The sequence below is a fragment of the Suncus etruscus genome, chromosome 14, assembly GCF_024139225.1.
Source record: "Suncus etruscus isolate mSunEtr1 chromosome 14, mSunEtr1.pri.cur, whole genome shotgun sequence".
Lineage (NCBI taxonomy): Eukaryota > Metazoa > Chordata > Mammalia > Eulipotyphla > Soricidae > Suncus > Suncus etruscus.
Window position 1 is genome coordinate 926557 of NC_064861.1, and position 24937 is coordinate 951493.

Here is a 24937-nt window from a genome sequence, read left to right on the forward strand (position 1 = left end):
GTGCCAAAATGGATCAAAATCTAAATCCAATATTCTGCTACCTACAAGAAATACACCTTAGTAGTCTGAACAAACATGGACTCAAAATCAATGGTTGGAGGACAATCATCTAAGCAAACAATTCCCTTTAAAAAGCTAACGTGTCTCCATTGTCATTTGTTTTCAGGAAGGTTTTGATTTCCTCTTTGATTTCATCTTGGACCCATTGGTTATTCAGTATTAGGCTGTTTAACTTCCAGGTATTAAAGTTTTTCTTCTGTGTCCCTTTGTAGTTCACATATAATTTCAGGTCTTTTTGGTCAGCAAAGGCAGTCTGCAAAATTTCTATCCACTTGATATTATGGAGATATGTTTTATGTGCTAGCATGTAGTCTATCCTGGAGAATGTCCCATGTACATTAGAGAAGAATGTGTATCCAGGTTTCTGGGGGTGGAGAGTCCTGTATATATCTACTAGGCCTCTTTCTTCCATTTCTCTGTTCAGGTCTACTATATTCTTGTTGGGTTTCAGTCTGGTTGACCTGTCAAGTGTTGACAATGCCGTGTTGAGGTCTCCCACAATTATTGTGTGGTTATAGATATTATTTTTCAGATTTGTCAACAGTTGTATTACATATTTTGCTGGCCCCTCATTCGGTGCATATATGTTTAGGAGAGTGTTTTCTTCCTGCTCTACATGTCCCTTGATTAATACAAAATGTCCATCTTTGTCCCTTACAACTTTCCTAAGTATAAAGTTTGCATCATCTGATATTAGTATGGCCACTCCAGCTTTTTTATGGGTGTTCTTTGCTTGGATGATTTTCCACCAGCCTTTTATTTTGAGTCTATGTTTGTTCTGACTATTCAGGTGCGTTTCTTGTAGGCAGCAGAAGGTTGGATTGAGTTTTTTGATCCATTTAGCCACTCTATGTCGTCTTAACTGGTGCATTTAGTCCATTGACATTGAAAGAAAGATTTGTCCTGGGAGTTAGTGCCATCTTTATATCGAAGTTTGGTGTGTCTGATGGTAACTCTTGTCTTAAAGTATGCCAAAGCAGAACTGAGAGGAAAATTTATAGCTTTGCAAGCACACATCAGGAAAGAAGAAGGGGCATACCTGAATAGCTTAATGACGCAGCTCATAGAATTAGAAAGTGCTCAACAAAAGGACCCAAAAATAGGGAGGCAGAAGGGAATAACAAAGCTGAGAGCAGAAATCAATGAAGTGGAAACCTGAAAAACAATCCAAAAGATCAACGAAAGCAGAAGTTGTTTCTTTGAAAAAAATAAACAAGATTGATAGACCACTGGCAAAACTAGCAAAGAAAGAAAGAGAGAAACTTGATAATTCATATTAGGAATGAAAAAGGAGAGATCACTACTGATATGGTAGAGATTCAAAGGGTAATCAGAAACTACTTTGAGAAACTCTATGCCACTAAAAAATGAAAACCTGGAAGAAATGGATAAATTCTTGGACTCTTATAATCTTCCATGGTTGAATGAAGAGGATGTAGCATTTCTAAACACACCCATCACTATTGAGGAAATTAAGACAGTAATCAAATTTCAGCCCAAAAACAAATGCCCAGGCCCAGATGGATTTACTAATAAATTCTTTCAAACCTTTCAAGAGGAACTACTACCAATCCTGGCAAAACTCTTTCATGAAATCGGAAAAACAGGAAAACTTCCAAATAGCTTTTATGAAGCCAACATCACCTTGATACCTAAACCAGACAGAGATGCTACCAAAATAGAAAATTACAGACCAATATCGCTGATGAATACAGGTGCAAAGATCCTCAACAAAATCCTGGCAAATAGGATTCAATGCCTCATTAAGAAGATCATCCACTACAATCAAGGAGGTTTCATCCCAGGAATGCAAGGATGGTTTAACATCCATAAGTCTATCAACATAATACGCAACATCAACAACAAGAAAAATAAAAATCACATGATCATATCAATAGATGCAGAAAAAGCATTTGATAAGTTCCAACACCCATTCTTGATCAAAACTCTCAGCAAGATGGGAATGAAAGGAACCTTTTTCAATATAGTTAAGGCCATCTACCACAAGCCAGAGGCAAATATTGTCCTCAATGGAGAAAAACTGAAAGCCTTTTGTCTAAATTCTGGCACAAGACAAAGCTGTCCTCTCTCACCACTCCTATTCAACATAGCACTGGAAGTACTTGCTATAGTGATTAGGCAAGAAAAAGATATCAAGGAAATCCAGATAGGAAAGGAAGAAGTCAAGCTCTCGCTGTTTGCAGATGACATGATATTCTACTTAGAAAACCCTAAAGTCTCTACGGAAAAGCTTCTAGAAACAATAGACTCATATAGCAAGGTAGCAGGCTACAAAATTAGCATATAAAAATCAATGGCCTTTCTGTACACCAATAGTAATAAAGAAGAAATGGACATTAAGAAAACAACCCCATTCACAATAGTGCCACACAAACTCAAATAACTTGGAATCAACTTGACTAAAAATGTGAAGGACCTATACAACGAAAACTATAAAACTCTACTCCAAGAAATAAGAGAGGACAAGCAGAAATGGAAGCACATACCCTGCTCATGGATTGGCAGGATTAACATCATTAAAATGGCAATACTCCCCAAAGCATTGTACCGATTTGATGTAATTCCTCTAAAGATACCCACAACATTCTTCAAAGAGTGGATCAAGCACTTTTGAAATTCATTTGGAACAATAAACATCCTAGAATTGCTTAAGCAATCATTGGGAAAAAGAATATGGGAGGAATTACTTTCCTCAACTTTAAACTGTACTACAAAGCAATAGTCATCAAAACAGCATGGTATTGGAATAAAGACAGGCCCTCAGATCAGTGGAATAGGCTTGAATACTCAGAGTATGTTCCCCAGACATACACTCACCTAATTTTTGATAATGGAGCAAGAAATCCTAAATGGAGCGAAGAAAGCTTCTTCAACAAGTGGTGTTGGCACAACTGGCTAGTCACTTGAAAAGAATTCATGGACGAAGGTTAAATCCAAATGGATTAAAGACTTCAATATCAGACCCGAAACCGTAAGATATATAGAACAACACGTAGGTAAAACACTCCAGAACATTGAGACTAAAGGCATCTTCAAGGAGGAAACTGCACTCTTCAAGCAAGTGAAAGCAGAGATTAACAGATGGGAATATATTAAACTGAGAAGCTTCTGCACCTCAAAAGAAATAGCGCCCAGGATACAAGAGCCCCCCACTGAGTGGGAGAAACTATTCACCCAATACCCATCAGATAAGGGGCTACTCTCCAAAATATACAAGGCACTGACAGAACTTTACAAGAAAAAAACATCTAATCCCATCAAAAAATGGGGAGAAAAATGGACAGACACTTTAACAAAGAAGAAATACATATTGCCGGAAGACACATGAAAAAATGCTCCGCATCACTAATCATCAGGGAGATGCAAATCAAAACAACTACGAGGTACTACCTCACACCCCAGGGATTGGCACACATCACAAAGAATGAGAGCAAGCAGTGTTGGCGGGGATGTGGAGAGAAAGGAACACTTATCCATTGCTGGTGGGAATGCTGTCTAGTTCAACCTTTATGGAAAGCAATATGGAGATTCCTCCAAAAACTGGAAATCGGGCTCCCATAAGATCCAGCTATACCACTCCTAGAAATATACCATAGGAACACAAAAATACAATACAAAAATCCCTTCCTTACACCTATATTCATTGCAGCACTATTTTCTATAGCAAGACTGTGGAAACAGCCAAGATACCCTTCAACAGATGAATGGCTAAAGAAACAGTGGCACATATACACAATGGAATATTTTGCAGCTGTCAGGATAGATGAAATCCTGAAATTTTCCTATACTTGGATGTACATGGAATCTATTATGCTGAGTGAAATAAGTCAGAGAGAGAGAAAGACACAGAATGGCCTCACTCATATATGGGTTTTAATAAAAATGAAAGTCATTTTTGCAATAATAATTTTCAGGCACAAAAGAGAAAAAAGCTGGAAGTTACAGCTCACCTCATGAAGCTCACCGCAAACAGGGATGAGTTTAGTTAGAGAAATAACTACGTTTTGAACTATCTTAATAATGAGAATGTACGAGGGAACTAGAAAGCCTGTCTAGAGTACAGGCGGTGGTCGGGTGGGGAGGAGGGAGATTTGGGACATTGGTGATGGGAATGTTGCACTGGTGATGGGTGGTGTTCTTTACATGACTGAAACCCAAATACAATCATGTATGTAATAAAGTTGGTTAAATAAAATAAATTAAAAAAATAGAATTCTAAAGTGGCCATATTAATATCAGGTAATACAAACTTTAGACTTAGAAAAGTTATAAGGGACAAAGATGGACTTACATAACAATGAAGGGATATGTACAAAAGAAGAAATCACTCTCCTAAGCATATACTCATTCAATGTGGGACCTGAAAATTTTTTAAAACAATTATTTACAAATTTGAAGGAAGACATTGATAGACTCAATAATCATGGAAGACCTCAGCATCACATTGTCAACCCTTGATAGGATGAAACCTAGCAAAAATATACAAGTTCTGAAAGGAGAAATGGAAGAAAGTGGACTAGTAGATATATTAGTGCTCTCCACCCCAAGAAAACTGGATACACATTTTTCTCTAGTGCATCTGAGTTATTCTCCAGGATAGACCACATGCTGGTGCATAAAACAAACATCCATAAAATCAAGAGGTTTAAAATTGTACAAACTACCTTCTCAGATCTTAATGCACTGAAATTAGAAATGAACTACAAAAAGACAGAGAGGAAAAACTTTAGCACCTGAAAATTGAAACAGTACACTACGAAGTGGGTCAGAGATGAAATCAAATAGAAAATAAAAAGATTCGTGGAGGGGCCAGTGATATAGCATGAAAGTAATGCCATTGCCTTTCATGCAGAAGGACGGTGGTTCGAATCCCAGCATCCTATATGGTCCCCTGTGCCTGCCAGGGGCGATTTCTGAGCATAGAGCTAGGAGTAACCCCTGAGCGCCACCGGGTGTGACTCAAAAACAAAAACAAAAACAAAAACAAACAAAAAAAAAGATTCCTGGAAACAAATGAGAATGAAAAACAAACTATCAGAATTGTGGGACATGGCAAAAGCAGTACTAAGAGGAAAATTTATAGCTTTACAAGCACACATTATGCAGGAAAAGGGGTCCTACAAAACCCTCCACAACTTATAAAATTAGAAAGTGACTAACACAATGGACCAAAAAAAGAAGGACAATTCAAAACAGCAATGAAAGCAAAAGTTAGTTCTTTGAGAAAATCAACAAGATCAATAGACCACTAGCAAAACTCACAAGGAAAGGGAGAGAAACTTAATAAACTGATTTGAAATGGAAAGGGGGAGATCACTACATATTACAGAGATTCAAAGGGTAATCAGAGACTACTTTGAGAAACTCTATGCTACAAAAATTGCTCTCCAAACTATTAGCTGGTTTCTTCCTAAGCACAACCTGCCCTGTTTCACCCCTCAGTACTCATATGCCTTTTTTATGTACTGGATGTGCTTTACCTTGTCTTTGGTACATAGTTTCCTATGTGTGAAGAATTCTGCTTAGAGCTTTGTGTTCTAAAGGAAATGTCCCAGATTAACCTCCGTTCAGTATGTGTGGATAATGAGAGGTCCGAGGAATGTTTTAGGAAGCTTCATCAGGAACAATTCAGAGATTTGAAACAGCCCATCCTGTCACACTCAGCCCAGTTCCAACAGAGACTCAGCCAAGAAACTGCACTGCCTTTCAATAGGGCTGTTTCTTCCAGGCCTTTCACTTTCTCTGTCTCAATGGCATATTTGTCCCAGAGGGTCCTTGAAACATATTCTTACAGTTGGGAGGGAGAGTGTGCCTGAGTTAGGTTTTAGAATTCACCCACTCTCACTACAGCTGGGATAGGGCCTGCAGATTTTTATCCCATCTGAGAAAGATGCACCCACAACCCAGAGGCCATGGGAATGTGCCCTGTGGGGGTGGGCTTTAAAGGGGGAAAACTTGGCTGCTTTGGCTGCTGTGGGCAGAACCCAGAGCAGTCGCTGAGGATTGGCTTGTTCTCTCCAGAATCATCTTTATACTGATGTCTGTTCAGTCTGATGTTTAAACTGCTAGTTCAGCTCTTCTTGGGTGTTTGTGAGAAGAGTTCTGAAGCAGCCACTCATCCTTATAAGTCATGACATGAGTGTGTTCACCTGTTTTGGTCATTTGAACTGTTCCAGGCAAAGTTCAACCCTCTAGTAATCCTGAAAATGCCTACTAAGAGAAAGGCGTTGTTGCCCCATTTCACAGAGCAGATAAATAAAACTCAAGAGCAGGAATATCATGGTTATGGATATGTCTGTCCTCATGGCTACCCATTTGATAGCAGAGTCTAGCATCACTCAGTGCCTTTCCTCAAGACTAGCGGGCATGGACCAGGTTTCTTTGGGGAATACTCCCTCTTGTTCTTTTTTGTTTAAACAGTACTACTGATCTCGGGAAGAAAAACAACCATATTTCATTTATGTAGTCTAGCTATCCACATATATTCCTAAGAGTGTATATTTTTAAGGACTTTTATAATAACCCTGGTGGAAATTTATTTTAAATCCCCATCTACTTCTTCATCTGGACCTGAAAATGACTGAGTCTCCAGCTGAGGGTCAAAACTCTGTGCTCTGTCATTGCACATAGGAAATATATTATTTGATTTTGGAAGGCTTGTTCTCCACTTCATATTCTTTTTTTTTCCCTTCTGCCATGGCCGGAACATTCTTATTCTGAGCTGCTGGAGTATCTGCAGAATATAGAAACATGCTCACTGATTTTGTGGACAGGGAGGAAATGTCCTTGGAATGGATGGTTTTTGAGGTTGAAGACTAGAGAAGAAAAACAGAAATGGAAGTCAGCATCTCCAGGAAGTTTGATTTTATTATCCATTTTTTCATTTTCCATTCCATTCCAGTTTTAGTTTTAACATCCTTAGCATTACTTGTAATACCGATATATATCTCTCTTTCACTTTCTTCTCTATTTTTCTTTCCTACCCGTTTCACCATCTTGTCTTTCTTCTTACTTTAAAATTTTAAACAAACTCCTACTTTTTTTCAAGTTGATTTTTCTAGTCTTTTCCTAGATTTTCCTAGTACTTAATCAGTTTCCAAGGAGGTTGCAAATTGATTCTTAATAAGGCACAGAATCACATTTGGGCCTTAAGAGACAGGGTTAATAAATTGATTTTATAGGTTGTGTTTAGACGTTATTGGACTCCTAAAATCACCTCATGCAGAGTATTTGTCTACAGTTTGAGTATTGGGATAGTCTTATTCAGTATGAGACACAGAAAGGAATTCTGTCAGAAAAAGTGCCACTTGTCACTAGGTTTAGGACAATCAGCAGAGTGACTTCAGATGGAAATTAGTGCAGTGTCACGGGGAGGGAGACTGATTTTCTTTCGACTGAACAGAGACACTCACTCAGAGGAAGTCATTTGGCTTTCCTTTTATAGTTCCAGATTCTGAAATGTTAACAGAGTGCTAGAATATTTTGAGGGTGGACCACACGTGGCAGTTCTCTAAGCTTACTCCAGGTTTTGCCCTTGGGTATCACTCCTGATGAACTCTGGGGAAGTTGGGAATTGTCAAGCACCTTACACACTGTACTATCTCTGGTTCTGATAGTTTGTTTTATGTATGTATATATATGTATAAACACACACACACAAACCTAGCTACTCTTTGAGGTGATCTACACAGTGCTAAAGTGAAAAAAGAAGTGTTGATTCTGAGGGGTTAAATTCTAGCTCAAAACCACACCTAGTAAATGTTCTGCCTGATTCTTTCTGCAGTGGTAGGACCCAGTGGATCTGACCTCACTAGCTGGTGTTCAGGCACCAGAGTGGCAGGAAAAAGCCCACTGCACTCAGCCTTTGGCATTCTTAAAGGTCTATGACAATTGGGGGTTAATTTGGGGTTCCAGGTACCCCCAGAATCTCTCCAACATGTGTTAGAACCACCATCTTTCTTTATAGATAACATTTCTGAGAGGTATTGCTAAGTTCCAAACTGATCCTTTTACCTCCTCTGGCCTCAGTGCAGGAAACTGGAAAGCAGAGAGCCCCACAAAACCATAGTTATCACTACACAGAAGGATTTTTCATCATAGGTCTCTCACATTTGTTCATTGATTTGGTTTTTTACCCTCGTGTGTTCTGGCCTCTGACTCTCTGAATTCCTCCAAAGCATTTTTTATAATCAACCATTTGTTTATGTCCTGGGCATTGTTAGTAATTGTCTTTCTTCACTGCCAGGTTCAAGGCTTGTTTTTCAGATTTTTGAAAGGTTTGAAGAAAATTTGCTAGTCTGCCCTTGACAGCGGATCTAGCATGAATGGGAAGAGTTATAATAAAGCAGTTTTGTTATCCACTGTATTAAAAGTCACTGTAAATAGCTGAGGATCCCAGAGGTAGTACTTTTTTTAGTTTGATTTTCATACTTCTCTGTATAATACAAATAATAATATTAATACTGTAGTGTTTGGTCCTTTCTCAAACCCACATCAGCCTAGATCAGTTTAGATTTCTGATTGTAGCCTATCAATTTAGATTCCTGGAAATTGAGCCCAAGTTTATTTATCACTTGAAGAATTTCCACAGATGTACCTTAGTGTTAATTCCAGCTTGGATCAGCTCTATGTTCCTTGATGCAACGAGGACCAGGGATAGCATTTGTTGTCTTTTTGCTGACATTAGATGCTTGTTGGCAGAAGTGATGATGACCCAAGTGTCTCAGGTCTGATGCACCTAGCATCCTAGGTGGGAGACCCAGTGTAGGGGGGAGACCATAGATGGGAGATGGTCCTATTTCATATCTGGTCTTGGTTTTGACAATGACTGGCCACTTTCCAAAAATCAGATTATTTCAACTTTTTGTTGGAAAGATAAAGAGCATCAAAAGAACAATGAGCTCTGAGAGGAAACTCTTATGTGACTGAGATTATCATTTGTATGAAGCTCTGGCTCAAGATTATTTTTATCATGAAATTCTTGCTCAAGACATTTCTGTTACTATCTGCACACATGAACAATGCCAAGGCAGTGTTTTCTGCTGCTATATTGTGACTTGGTGCTGGGCTGGTTGATGATTCATGTGGCTTATGAACTCCAGATCTGGTGTTTCAGAACAGGGCCCCAAATCTGTATTTTTCTAATGTGCACCTTAGTTTGGGAAGCAAAAATCCTAGCACTGTCTTCTATAAAGTTGCAGTTATGTTAAAACAAAGTATAAAAGTCTTTAAAGAAATTAATATTTCCGTAAACTGCTTTCTGGCCACTTCCTGTAATTTTCTGACTGATAGCCTTTGCATCAGATTGACATCATGCAGTTGCTTGTGTCACTCCCTCCACCCTTTACTCTAAGAACTTGGGTAAAAGGAGCAAAAGACCCCCTCTTTCAAAGCTGAACAAGTCATTGGTCTAGCCAAGAGAGGAATGAATAATAAAACTGCTATTGTACAACAGTATAATTGTTTGATGTAAACAGCAGAAAGATTAAGTGGAATTGTTGGGAAGCTCACATGTTCTGGAAAATTAATGCTTTGCTGAAGGATTGACAAAGGAGAAGCTGGTTGTTGGAAGCTTGGTGGAGGGGAGAAATCAGACAGAGCATGTCTGCAAAGGCTTGATGACCAAAGTTTGACATGTGATAAGAACCACTGGTCTCTCGGTGTATACATGATGGGGATGATGGTGGTCAAGTCATGAAGGACATGTAGATTGTTTGGTGGGAGTTTCTTTGACTTCAGGTCATCTTCCTTTCCATTAAACTAGGCTCTCCTCTGAATGTCTGGTTATGTGACTTTTAAAAAATTCTGCTCCCTGATGATATGGCATGATGAAATTTCCTATTCTCATGCAATACCTTAGAAGCAGGAGAAATGAGTGCAATTTTCTGTATTCTACTGGGAACTCCAATTCTCCTTTTCTAACTTTGTTTATAAGCTTTTATTTCTAAATCAGAAGTCAGCCTGTTTATAGAATTTCTTTCTCATAAAGCTCATGGGCTCTTTGAAAATCATTGCTGATCTCCTTCATCTTATTCCATCCTACCTATCCCTAAACCCCCTTCCTATATATCTTTTTCAAAAAACCCAGACCTTATACCCGCCCAGGGTTTCTATGTACATCATTTCATCTGCCTGAAAAGAGTTCACTACTTTCAGATGCTATTTAATTGGTCTTCCTTTAAAAGGCTAGTTTCTACTTTTTGTTTTAATGATTTCTACCCCCCTGTAATATTTAATGTAACTGCCTATTTTCAACTTACTTTTATTGACTTTTTTTCTTATTGCCAGACTTCCTCTCTAAGTTCCAAAAATCAAGGAATGACCAGGAGCAATATTTTCTTTTTGCTGTTCTACCCTCAGATACTTAATAATAAATGCTCCATGCTAGTGTGCTGAATGAGTGCCTGACAGATGTATGGGTTAGTAGGTAGGTGAATACATGAATAGAAAGACAGATGGATTCATTCACCTGAATGAACAGAGAAACAGATGAATGCATTCGATTGAGAGATGGATAGACAGATGGAGCTGAATTATATATGTTAAATTATTAAGAAAGTCACCATTCTACATTCATGCTATGACCAAAGCTCTTTATAATTCTCTTCCTTGAGTCTCAAACAAAGCTATGTCCAGATGTCATACTACTAAGTTCTATCCATTCATTTAATGAGATCTAAGAACTCTAAGCACAATGATAGGTTTGTTCCATGAAATATAAAACATATCCTTATGTATACTTGGAGTGTTTGTTTTTAGTAGGGTTAGTTATCTGAATTTCATCTAAGTTGTCATTTTATTAGGGTGTTTTTTTTTTTTGGGGGGGGGGAGGGAATCACAACCGGTGACACTCAGGGATTACTCCTGGCTCTGTGCTCAGAAATCGCTCCTGGCAGGCTCCCAAAAGCATATGGGATGCCAGGAATCAAACCCAGGTCTGCCTGGATAGGCTGTGTGCAAGGCAAACGCCTTACTGCTTTGCTATTTTTCCGGCCCCCTCCATTGTCATTTTAAAAGTTTTTCTCTAGATTCAGGGATATTAATCCCCTGGCATCACACAATTGAAAATAAAAAATGAAATAGCCAAATAATTTTCTTATAAGAAAAACACTTTTTATCATAATAAATTTTTATTTTTTTAAATTTGGGGGGTGGGTGGATAGGGAAACACACACCCAGCTTGCTTAGGGCTTACTCTTTGCTCTGTATTTTTCTCATAATGAAAATATTAAATTAATGCATCTCAGAAAATGTAAGAGATCTATTGATTACAATAAGACAAATATAGATCCTATATATCTTTCTCTAAATATTAAAACTATTTTGTTTTATTTCTTCAGGTGGTTTACTTATATGTAACATAGCTTTGTATATGTATGCACAAAATACATGTGAAAGTAACCTGTATTTTGAATGTAACATGACCTTCCATGTCATTATAAGACTTTTAAAATAATTTTATTGTATATGCTTGATTCTGAGTTCTATTTTTGAGATTCATTATTGAATACCAACAATATCAGAAAGGGTGCTAGATATTGCAGTATATGTAAATATTACTTAAACTAGTGCTTATGCTAAAATAATAATACGATGTTTCTCTGGAGTAGCTCTGATTTAAATGTCTATGATAAGTTGCAAAAGCAAGAAGTAAAATTCCAGAATAATTTGATTAGGGAACAAACAAGGAAAACTGGTTTCCTACCAAAAGCTCCCCAACTCAAGACCCCAGGTCTTTGGTAATTCGGTAATTAATAGGATTCTTACCACTCTACTCTGTAATTCTAACGTTGAGATTAACTCGCGTTCTCCTTCTTTTCTAGAGTGACCGTCTTCTTATCAAGGGAGGCAGAATCGTCAATGATGATCAATCTTTTTATGCTGATATTTACATGGAAGATGGCTTAATAAAGTAGGTGTATTGATGATATGAAGCTCTTACTTTATCTTTTTGCACTTTCTTTAAGGATTCAGAAAGAAGTGTGCTATTTTTTTTTTTTATTATTGGACAGGTGGTTCTCTGTTTCTTTTCTTCTCAAAAATGAGTCTTTGGTGTCATTGGAATAATAGTGTAGCAGATATGGCACTTGCTTTGCATGAAGCCAACCTGGTTCAGTCTCCATTGTGGTCCCCAAATTCTGCCAGCAGTGAACACTGAGCCAAAGCTAGGAATAAGCCTTGGGCATGACCAGGTAAGGCCCCCCCAAATTAAAATAAATTAAAAACAAAAAAAGAGCTTTTAGGCCATAGAAGTAGTGTAGTACAGAAGGTAAGACACTCACTTTGCACTTGGCCAACCTGGTTTTGGCCTGCAGTACCAGATATGGTCTTCCAAAGAGTAAGCACTGAGTACTATTCAGTGTGGCCCCCAAACAAAACAAAACAAAAAATCTGCACACAAACCAAAAGAGTGTTTTATAGTCTGTATACATGTCATACTTTAAATGTGGGGACTATCCTGTCTTGAATGACAAAGATGAGGTGGGAAATCCCAGTTCAATCAAGTGACTGATGCTGAGGGCTCCTTTGCGTAAGCTGCCTGTCAAGTGCTTTTTACTAGAGGAAATGAAAGATGTGACTTCTGTATTTACAGTGGTTGAAAAATGTTTGCTATAATAACACCCTCAAAATGGAATGCCTATGGAATATGCGCAGAAGGAGTTCAAATAAAGAAGGTGAATTAGAAATGCCCCAAAGAGGAAATTCCTTCAGAGGATGTTTTCATTGGAGTGTGCTTTTAAACTAAACCTTGACTTATGTGGACAGAGCAGAGAGGGCATACCTTTTAGGTGAGAATTACAAATTGATCTGTTAGAGATGATAACTTACAAAATAATTTGCCAAGGGCTGCAGAGATAGTACAGTAGGTAGGGTGCCATCTCTTAGCCAGCTTGATTTCAATCCCCAGTACCACAAGACCTGAGTATAGTCAAATGCCAACTCAAAACAAAATAAAACAAAACAAAAAAGAGTTTTCTAAAGTAAGCAGTTCAGCAAAGTGAGCTTCGTATTTCTCTCTTTCCTTGTTTATGGGTCACACCCAGCACTACTCAGGACTTACTCCTGGCTATGCTCAGGAATCACATCTGGTGGGGCTCAGGGACTATAAGTGGTACCTGGGATCAAACCCAGGTAGGCCACTTGCAAAGCATACACCCTTCCCAATGTACTATTGCACTGGTTCCAAGCTTTTTATATCTCACAAGGATTTGAGCTACAGATTGTCTTTCATCACATAAAGCAGGATTCACCTCTCTGCTGATTTTGTTTAAAACTGATATATCCAGTGCATTATTAGTAGTCTCTGGTCTTGTTCAATTTTATTTATCTTATTTTGGGGGAGGGGGCACACCAGGTGACTTTCAGGGATTACTCCAGGCTATGTGCTCAGAAATTGCTCCTAGCTTGGGGGACCATATGAGACTCCGGGGACCAAACCACAGTCCATCCTGAGTCAGCTGCATGTAAGGCAAATGCCCTACTGCTCCGCTATTGCTCTGGCTTCTGATCAGTTTTATTTTTATGTTGTTCACATTATAATACTATTCATTATATTATTCATATTATTATATGTACTTATTATATGATACGATATTATTCATATTATTAATTTGAGACTGATTTGGGGGAGCCTCATGTGCATCTTTGAACACTTGTCTGGCCATAGCTTTCTCTAAGTGATTATTTGTACCCACTCCCAAATTTAGGCTAACTTCCCCTTCAATGTGCTTGTGTGAAGCCTTCTGTGAAGCCTTTGAGACTATGGGCCACATCTTACTCATTTTATGTGCTCCCACTTAGCATATACATTTGAAAGAGTTCCTTTCCTTACTTATCAGTGTGTCTAATGCACTATGTTCACTATACTTTTTCTCATTTAACCTTGATTGTAATTACTAGGAAGTAAGTCCTGAATGCTCCTTTCGAAGACAAGGAAAGAGTGGGAAGAGAAAAGAAATGTCCTGCTAGCAACAGCATGTTCAATAAATACACTGAGTAGGCAAATGTGTGAATTAACACATGCAAACAATGCTGGTATTTCTGTTAGTGGCTTCACCAATTTCCAAAGTTTTCATATTAAAAAGAGAATTAGAAACATTAGACAGCCAACTGATATAGAATTTTCTCCAAAATTAAGACATAATTGAATTTACAGTTTTCTATTCCAAAAAATAAAAACATTTATTAATAATGGATCTTTTCAAAGGTAGCAACAGTGCCCTCAATCAGAAGATTTAAATTTCCCTAAGCCAGAGGGAGATAGACGCAGAATAGTCTCACTCATCTATGGGTTTTAAGAAAAATGAAAGACATTTTTGCAATAATTCTCAGAGACAAAAGAGAGGAGGGCTGGAAGGTCCAGCTCACGACCTGAAGCTCACCTCCAAAGAGTGATGAGTGCAGTTAGAGAAATAACTACATTGAGAACCATCATAACAATGTGAATGAGTGAGGGAAGTAGAAAGTCTGTCTTGTGTACAGGTGGAGGTGTGGTGGAGGAGTGAGATTTGGGACATTGGTGATGGGAATGCTGCACTAGTGAAGGGGGGGGGTTCTTTACATGACTGAAACCAAACTACAATCATATTTGTAATCAAAGTATTTAAATAAAGATATTAAAAAGATTTAAATTTCCCTTAATTTTAAGAAATGAAAAAAAGAAGAAGGTTTGATGATGCTTTTTCCTTCATTTAGAATTTGTAACAAGCATTGTTAATTGGTCACAGAATTTTTACAATTTAGCCTTATGATAGACTAAGAATCCACCGCTATATAGTAATCCAGGCAAGTAGTCAACTTGAATTCTTTCTACCTTCTCTTTTAGAATAGGTTGAAAGGCTACTTACTAAAGATACCAATGTGTTTTTGTGGTGAAGAAAAAGCTGGATAATTATTCCAACATAAACATATATGTCTAATGATAGTTTTAACTCTGAGCATACAAACAAACCATTTCTCTCAATTATTAGAGTATCAGTGACATTTTTCTGGAATGCCTGATGCATGCAGTGGTCCTGCAGATCTCAGCTGTCTTACATTTCATTGTGAATGATGGAAGTGTTGGAACCAGTTATAACTGTTTCCCCATCTTAACCCTTAGCCTTGCAGTGCTTTAGGAACATGAGAAATGTGTACAAATGCAGAGGATATTGCTTAGTAGATAATGAAAATAACATAAAGTAACACAAGGCATTAAATGAATAAAGGAGACTCAGGAGTCCTCTATGGGAGTAGAATGACTCTGAATTGTTCTCACTGAGATGTTGGATTCCTATGTGCCTAAAATATTTTTGTGGACTTTAGCACTGCACCTGAAGTTGCTGTATGTCTCAATGACCATGAGTGAATCTTTGAGGTACTCATTAGCTTATTCCTCATCATTGATTTTGTTCTGCTCTAAAACTATATCTCTGATAGAGGTATTATCATCAACTAATGCTTGAAGCTTTCGCTGAGCTGCTGATTCCATAGAAGCAGTTGGTTTCTGGAGGGTGTTTGCATTTTTGCTTTCTTTCTGTGAATCTGCCTTCAGCTGCAAGAAGGGTGGAATTGGGAATAAAGACTAAGGGCAAAATGACCCAGGTAGATTCCTTTGATCAGTAGCATAGATGAACCCTTGCACCTCCAGCTCTTCGATGGCCTCAATCTTTCTAACACTGTTATTTCATCTTTCTCCAGATGTTATTACTTACATCTAAGTAGCATAACTTAGACAAAGAACAAAATGAAAAAGATAATATAATTGCATTCGAAAAGCATCAATAGGGGACTAGAGCAATAACATAAAATAGGGCTTTTGCCTTGCCTGTGGCAGACCCAGGTTCAATCCCTGGCATGTCATATGGTCCGCAGAGCCTGCCAGGAGTAATTTCTGCATGCAGAGTCAATCCCTCTTGAGCACTGCCAGGTATTGTCCACAAACAAACACAAAGAATTAATGCACACATTATTCCAGACAATTTCAAGCCACTCAGGTAATAGTTCTAAGTCCTGGTACATGGTCTCTCCCAAGTAGAATATCAGATTTTTGTATCTATTATCTTATATTTATCTATATATGTATATATAACAATACCTGTACCTTTGGATATAAGAAACTTTGTTTCTAGATTGTTAATCTTGCAGGTCATTTAGAAGAAACTATTTTGACAAATATACCTCAGTGTTTGAAATATTTCTATGCTGTATCTGGAAGATTCTCTTTTCAATTGTAAATTGTCCTGTCTTACAGGCAAATTGGAGACAATCTGATTGTTCCTGGAGGAGTGAAGACCATTGAGGCCAATGGGAAGATGGTGATCCCTGGAGGCATTGATGTCCACACTCACTTCCAGATGCCTTATAAGGGCATGACCACCGTGGATGACTTTTTCCAGGGGACAAAGGCTGCCTTGGCAGGAGGCACCACCATGATCAGTATGTCTGGATTTGACACATTGTTAGTCCCCAAAAGAGAGTCTGAAAAATAGTGCCCCTGTTAATGCCTTGCACATTTTCTTCATCTTAGTTTATAACTTTGTACCTTTTTGGAGAAAAGCAACTGTATGAGTTGGGATGTAGGGAAGGGAGTCATGGTTCATGACCATAAAAACAACTATACTTGCTTTAGATGCAGAATCTGGAGGTATCATTTCTGAGTCCCATCACTGTGTAATGACCTATGGACTTTAGGCAGAGTATTCAGAATTTTCGTGTTTGGATCTGAGGCAAAGGTCAAGGAATGAGTCTCTAAATGAATGGGGTTAAAAAAAATCTCAGAAAGACTGGTAATGGAGACTTAGAATTCTTGGGGATATTAGTGGACTTCAGTGGCATTTAGTGTTGGCTGGACTGTGCTGTATCTTGACCAATGCATATCTTTAAAATTAGGTAAGTTGTGGGGGTGGTTTTCCTTTTTTTTTGTTTTATTTTTCTGGTAACTATTACAATTTCAGAGAAACCTAGGGAGGTGCATACCATTGGATAACTGAATGATAGCATTCCAGGGCAGTTTTTCTGCCTCAGAGGAATCTTGAATTGGGTCCTATCTTAGCCTTAGCCCCAAAAGTGGTCAATCAGAGCATTGTTTATTTCACCCAAGAGCACAAAATAGCCTGATCCTAGAATTATTAACTGTCTTTTGCTTATTTATTAATTTTTATTTTTACTGAAGCACAAGCAGAATTCAGCATCAGTTGGTTGGCTGGGAAGCTTAGGAAAATTGTATTCACAGCATAAAAGTGATTTTAAGGAGATCAAAGCTTTTTTTAAATCTGACTTTCAGCTACTGCCTGTCATGGTATGGGGAGATGCAGCACAGGTAGCTCTATGCATCTATTTTTCTAATAAATGAACTTGAGCAGGCAGTGATGGGAGACTGAAGAAATGGGTATTCTTGGTATAATTTACTGTTATCATACCAGGAGCTAGAGGTGTTTGGCATCCTGAATATGTGTATTATGCTTGTTTTCTGTGTTAGGGAAGACCAGAAAGTGCTAAAAATTCTGGGTGATGAGAGAGAAGAGCAAGCAAACATCTATTAGAACATTCCTATTTGTGGCATAGATAAGCAAATTAAAAGCTTGATAAGCAAAAAGAAAAAAACCAAAACCAATAAATCCCACATTATTGTCACATTTTGGTTAATTATTTTTCCTGTTAAACAAAATTAGGATCATTAAACAAAATTAGGACACTGTTTAGCCTGCCATTTTCTTTAAATAATACATTGTGGCTACCTTTCCATTTGCTTATTTTGGAAACTAGCCATTTTCTGAAGGTATCACGCTTGTGTCTTTAACTAGATTTGTCTCTTGTTAAAGATTTTACTAGTTTCTAGTTTCCTCACTTATAAAAGATATAGGTAATGTTCATAGTGGCAAAACTTTTTAGAGCTTAGATTTTGCACATGTTTGTCTCCACAAGGATAATTGTTGAGTTAAGAATAGTAAGTGTAAAATTAAAAATATATTTTATTGAAGTAACTTTGCACTACTAAGTTCTATGTTTCTTATGATTACAGACAAATATCTGTAGAAACTCCTATTATGTTCACCCTTGAATTTCTAATTCTACCCCTCACCATAAGCTTGACCCTATTATCTGATTTTCTTACCGGCTTCTCTGCTACTAACTTCTGATTTGGCCTGAAGTTTATATGGCTGTATTTTGCTCCATTTAGGTCATTTCTTGTTTCTTTCTGAGAAGAAAACCTCTTGCTACCCATTTCAAAACCATTCTTTGGCAAGTTGTTTCAGTTCACACTTTCCTTAACTGCCCAAGGTAACCACGTGAATGTCACTTTTTCTTGTCCTCATCCATTCTCAATGGTATTATTATTATAAATTTGGTTTTTGGGCCACATCCAGAGGCAGGCTCAGAAAACTACATGGGATGCTGGGGATTAAACCTGGGTCAGCCATGTGCAAGGCAAACACTCTACCTACTGGGCTATTACTCTAGTTCATCAATGATATTACTTATCTATGGTGGTAGGTACTACAGTTTTAGATCTGGGCCTATAGAGAACCAGATTGGGACAAGAAATTTACCTGTAAATAAGATCTGTAACTGCATGTACTGGTCACATGTGCCCTGACATAATCTCCTACTGTTCATAAAATGAAATCAGATTCTGTTCATAGTGGTACTACTAAATGGTAGTGGTACAAACCCTAACCATAACCCTAACCCCCCCCCCCCAATCCCAGTAATGGTCCTAAGGACATGTGGTAGTGCTCACTGAGAACATTTGTGAAGCACTCTCAGTGCTAGACATCCACAAGCACTTTGCCTATATTTCCCTTTCAATCTTAAACAAACTTAGAAGAAAGGTACTCTACCTCCCTGTCTCCCACTGCACTTGGCATCCATTTTAAGTATGGGAAAACGGAGGTGTGGAGAGATTATTCTTTGCTTCCAATCACATATGTAAAAGACAGTTACAACATCAGCATCCTTGAAAATGACAGGATGCACTTTCCAGGAAATTGGGACTTTTCAGAATATCTCTGTAAACAGGTGGGGACTAAGACTGCACAGGGAGCCACCCTCAAGGGTGTCTTGTCTTTCAGTTGACCACGTGGTACCTGAGCCTGAGTCCAGCCTGACAGAAGCCTATGAGAAGTGGCGGGAGTGGGCTGATGGGAAGAGCTGCTGTGATTATGCTTTGCATGTGGACATCACCCACTGGAATGACAGTGTGAAGCAGGAAGTCCAGAGCCTCATCAAGGACAAAGGTGCTTTCTTGGGTCCCTCTCTCCCTCTGCTGTATGTCCTTTTCAAATCATCTTCACTGAGAGTCCTAGAAACCTTGCGTTTTAGTGCTAGATGTAGGGAACCATGGTGTCCCAGGTACTTTTCTTATATATGCCATCCAGAAACACCTTAAAGGATCTGTGAGATATGGATCCTCCCTTAATTTATAGATGGGCCTCAGAATAAGTAGGCCAGGATCCCACAGCTCTGTACTTTCTACTGCTTTGTGTAGAACTTCCTGTTTTCCAGAGAAGAAATTTGGGGAATTTGACATCTTACTTAAGGTAATGTGGCTAGTAATTGTGAGATTGGAAATTCTTTTTTTGCTTGTTTTGGGTCTACAACTGACCAGACTCAGGGATTTGTCCTGATTCTGCTCAAAAATCACTCCTAGAGGTGTCAGGGAACCATAAGAGATGCCAAAGATCGAATCTGGGTCAGCCGTGTGCAAGGCAAGTAACCTTCTGTACTATCTTTCTGGCTGCAAGAGACTGAAAATTCTTAATGTCCACCAATTGTAGTCCAAAGATCTAGTCATTACTATTATCAAACCTTCTCAGCCTAAGGTAATTTTACACAAAGTAGGAGTTTAGGACATAAAATGTGTGTGTTCACACATATGCACAGGTGTGTGTCAAAGAAAAACTGATGTAGATTTCCGCTGTCTTAGTTCTTCTCTATATCTTCATATGTCTCAATGGCCAGGTATTTCAAGCATGCACTCACATCTGGCTGTGCAATGATTTACTTTGTGCTGGCATAGTGAAGAAACAACCCGAGGGACTGTACTAATGGAATTGAAAGGGATGGATCAGGGTAAAAGGAAGCAACCCAGTGCAGACTCCTGAGTTGATGACACAAACCCAGACCATCCCCAAGGAGTAATCTGGAAGTAGATGCTTCGAATTGTGTGGAGAGTGCAGACTATGGCCTTTCAGAGGCTTTCTCCTCATTCTCATTCAACTAAACAAAACAAACAAACAAACAAAAACATGCTTTGCCTAGTTCTTCCTGATACAAAATGCCTTTTACTTCTTGCTTTCTTAAAATTGGTCATCTCAGCTGGGGTAGCAAGGGCCCTTCCTTGGAAGAAAGGAGGAGGTGTTGGGAAAAGGGGCTCTGAATTATCCCTTCTAAGAACGTCTCCAATGACTACCACTTTTGGCCTGGAAGACTCCAGGATAAGATGTCCCAAATGATTAAAGATCAAAATGAACCCTTTCCTCAAAATGATTCTCCCTCTATAAATTACTGTATTAATTTATTTAGAGTGAAAAGTTAGAATGGCTTTATTCCCTTGAAATCTTTCAAGTCCAGCACCCTGATAGGCTACATGTGAAACTAGTGGTCACAAAAGACTAAATCAGACTGATCCTGGGCACTAGTCACTACCTTAAAAAGCTCTTGGCCGGGTCTGTGCAAGAACTCTGTGTGTTCTCAGAGTGCATTGTCATCCTCCTCATCTAGCTTGGTATTGTCCTTTCCCTATTTTAAACAAAGAAAGTGAGATTCCAGTCTCAGGTATCTGAGCTCACTGAATAATAGGTAGAGCAGCTCCTTGCTGTGTGAGCACACTCCGTGTGTGACAGTGATTCTCCATGATCTGTGCTGAGCAATACACAAGCTTATAGACCCTCTGGGAGGTAGGAGGCAAGAAAGGCACAGAACACATTGTTCTGCTATGGCTTCTCTTGAAGCTGATGAGTTAGCAGGGCTGAAAAAAAAATATAAAAATGCCTTATATCACATAGAAAATATCTGCAGGAACCCATAATGCACTGGGCCCCATGGGCGATTCTAGTGGGTGTGAAGGTTAGAGTGAGACCATGATAATGTCTTTTTCTTCTCTTTCAGGAGTTAACTCGTTCATGGTTTACATGGCCTATAAGGATTTGTATCAAGTGTCCAACATGGAGGTAATGCCCGTTGCTGTGTGGTTTGGAATCTCTAGATGGGTTTGCACTTGTTGCTGATGATCGCATTTCTTTTGACATGAGTCACTGAAGAAGACTGATAGGGTAGAATGCCTCTGCTCCTCTCTCAGCCCACATTACACTTTATTTTGTTATCTACTTATTTGCCTGTCAGGCAGTGGTTAGGGTGTTCTGGGGGCTACTCCAAGAGATACCAACCAGGCCAGTCGTTCAGTGCACCCTGGTGGTGTGTGGAGGCCTTCAAAGCTATACCTAGAGGTGCTTAGGAGGCATGTGTTAATGGAGATTGAACCCATGTCAAGCGGTAGGCATTGTAGCCCTTAGAGTTTATATCCTGCACTTTAAATAAGGTGCAGATGTGGGGGTCCCATAATCAAGCAGGTAGGGAGTCATAATTTTTACTGTTAGAAGTTGTTTCAAAGGAATGAAATGGGCCAGAGATATGACTCCAATTCTAGAACACATAACTTACATGGATGAGGTCCATAGTTCAACCCTCTGGTACAGCCGTGTGATTTCTCAGATATTACCAAGTGGGTTCCTGATGGCTTGAGAACTACAGGATCAACCCTGACCCATCAGACCCTCTTTTTAGTATCTCCCTGTAAGACTCCACACTCCAAGAGCACAGGAACACACGAGAGGTATGAAGCAGAGGAACTTACATTGGGAGTAATATCCCAACCTACCTCTGACTCTCTCTCCAAGAAAATTGTGGCATGTATTTGTTTTAGATAAATCTCAAGTTTTCAGAAGAAATGTAAGACATTAATTTCCAGCCTCCTAGGAGATACAAGAAGAAATACAAGAAATTAGTTTCCATTTGGAGGTGCAGGTCTATGTTCCCTGAGAAGTTGTAAGAGAGGGGTTGTAGCTGTTGGGTTAACCTCTAGCTGGGCCTTGGTGACTAGAGAGGGATTCTGAAACTCAGTAGGGCATACTTCACTAAATTTGGAACCAGTGTTGTGGGGTAGGTAGCACTACTTCTTTATTTGCCCAAGGACACACCACAGGTTTCTCTCTAGAGCTCCTCATTGGCAGAGATATCATTTCTGTCCTAGCCCTGTATACTATTGTTTTCAGTTATTTCATTTATTTGATTTTTGTTTGCTTGTCCTTAGGGTCATACCTAGTGTTGCTCAGGACTATTCCTGGCTCTGTTCTCAGTGATCTTTTCTGGTGGGGCTTGGGGAGACATGTGTGGGCTTGGTGACCAAACCCTGTCAACCAAATGCAAGATCAAAGCCTGATGTCCTGTCCTATATCTTCAGCCCTTTCCCACTCTGTTTCCCTCTGGCTTTAGTGATTGGCTTTTTGTGTGTTTAGTTTCTATGATTCACGAATGTGACAAGACTAATTTCTTTCTTAGCTGTACGAGATTTTCACCTGTCTGGGAGAGCTGGGGGCCATTGCTCAAGTTCATGCTGAGAACGGGGATATCATTGCCCAGGTAAATTCCATTGTCTCCTTGTTTCTTCAGTGTTGTCAGAACTCAGTCTATAAAAAGCAGGACACAAGAATTCTGTTAATAGTAGGTCCTATCCTGAGGTAGACTTTAGGAGGGGACAGGGGAGAAAGAAGAGGAGAGGGAAGAAAGTTGGGAAGAAGAAAGGAGATAGTGAAAAATACGCTGCATAAAAATTTCAGAAAAGGCTTCCCAGTTTTAAATGATGTTGGTTGATAATAGAACAGCATTAGTTTATTTTGTTTTGTTTTGTCTTTGAAAATGGGTCCAAACTACATGTCATTGCCTGTCCTCCAAATAAATTCTAGTAGTGTTTCCAGAACCAGACACTCAGCCAGGACTACAAAACTCAAGGCCTTAGATGACAAAGGAGCCAGATCTTGGTAAGATTGGATGTCCCACTGGTTTTCGGGAAATCATATTGAGAAACCTGAGGAAAAAATGATGAAAGCAAGGGCCCCAATTCTCGTAAGGATGCAGAAGCAATTATCTGTGGTTTTAGGCTGGCTTAATGAGCTTTCTGCACAGATGTGTCTTAGCAGGGTTTTGGTTGATCTCAGAAAAGAAGCATTTTACATGAGCCTCTGATCAGAACAAGTAGCCAGGAAAAAGTGTGTGCTCTCTTGGTCCAGTTAGCATTAACAGCAAGAAACCATGATTCATTCTTTCAAGGAGTATTTCCTGAGTCTTTGATGGAAGGCACTTGGCTAGAAGGGTGAGCCAACACAGATACATTTCCTAGCTCACACATACTCAGCTTATGCCTGCAAAAGTTCTGGGATTTGGTATAATCTGTGAACTCTGACTCGGGGGGTTGTGGAGTTCCAGAGTGTGGTGAGTGAGGTTGCAGAAGTGTAGGAACTTGGTTACAGTTAATGTTTCTCCCCAGTAGGTAGCTTCCATAGCCGTCAACATCAGGAGTTCTATATTGTGTGTCTGGCACACAATGTAGTGTGTTCTCACTTTTCCTCCTGCCCTCTTATGATGGCTGCCTCCCTATTTTATTGATGAGGATGCTCTGAAGGATTAGGTCTCTAATCCAGGCCTCATCACTAATAACCAAGAGGACACGTTTTAGTTACTCAGATAATGTGGCTCCAAGGACAGTTTCACCCAGATATGGTGCATCTGAACCCTGATCTTCTCCAGTTCAACCTCAAGCCTCTCTCAGTGATGCAGGGTGCCTGGCAGTTGGGATTTTGGACTTGTCTGCTCCTGGAATGTATGAGCTAAGTGTGCAGTTTCCTCTGCACAGAGTTTCCTAAAGAGTTTTATTAGTGATAACTTTGACAGCTTTCTCCCATATACCCCACACACCTCAAGATAATGACAATTTTCCAAAGAGGATCCAAATGCCTTCTTCCTGTGCTTTTTCCAGCCCTGCGTGAGTGAACATCTTCCCTCCCCTTTACACTGGCCACAGCCAGAGGATCAGCCTCCCTCCAGATGCTCTAGAAATCCACCCCCAGGCTCCTTCCTTCTTGGTCCTGTGCTGCCTAGGACTCCAGCTTTGCATGCCCTTTGCCAGCTTCCTCTGTATTTTCTCAGCTGGTCTCTCCAGACCCTATCCTTTGCCCACCTTGGGAAGATCAGTTCTCAGTCAGGAAACTAATTAGGATATTTTCCATTTAGATGAGTTTCTTCTGTGTTTATTGAATTCATTTTGAGCTGAAAGTTTTTTTTGTTTTGTTTTGTTTTGTTTTTTTGGTTTTTGGTTTTTGGTTTTTGGGCTACACCCAGTGATGCTCTGGGGTTACTCCTGACTATGCGCTCAGAAATCACTCCTGGCTTGGGGGACCATATGGGATGCCGGGGAATCGAACCACGGTCAGTCCTAGGCTAGCCTGCTTAAGGCAGACACCTTACCACTTGCGCCACCACTCTGCCCCCTTTTTGATTATTTTTCTTTTTGGGGGGAGCTGAAAGATCTTTGTCACATTGTCTAAGTCAGTGCTTTCCAAAGCAGGTAATTCAGCCTCTCTTCGCAGGAGATATTAGATTGATGTGGGGAGGCATCAGTCTTCCAGTATTCTCCAATACAATTGAGGGGATGCACTTTCTTTTGTTTTCATGAGAAAAGTACATTTACAGTGATTTTCTTTCAGAAAAGGGCCAGCCCAATAAGTCTGGAAACTTTTGGTGTTAGTGGTGACAGCTGTTAAACAGGTTCTTGCTACACTACATGCACAAGTGTTTAAGGAGGCACAGAAAGAAATAGTGT

At 39.3% G+C, this 24937-nt stretch overlaps 2 protein-coding genes across 2 annotated transcripts in view; one reads left to right on the top strand and one right to left on the bottom strand.

Annotated features, from left to right (window-relative positions):
• Positions 1-24937, bottom strand: part of PPP3CA (protein phosphatase 3 catalytic subunit alpha) — a 1090725-nt gene that overhangs the window by 311050 nt on the left and 754738 nt on the right. The window lies entirely within an intron of this gene.
• Positions 1-24937, top strand: part of DPYSL3 (dihydropyrimidinase like 3) — a 61021-nt gene that overhangs the window by 15029 nt on the left and 21055 nt on the right. Inside the window, exons 2-6 of the mRNA XM_049786910.1 lie at positions 11904-11992; positions 16313-16497; positions 19134-19298; positions 21172-21233; positions 22621-22701. Coding sequence (XP_049642867.1) covers positions 11904-11992; positions 16313-16497; positions 19134-19298; positions 21172-21233; positions 22621-22701 — 582 coding nt within the window. The remainder of the gene's footprint in view (positions 1-11903; positions 11993-16312; positions 16498-19133; positions 19299-21171; positions 21234-22620; positions 22702-24937) is intronic.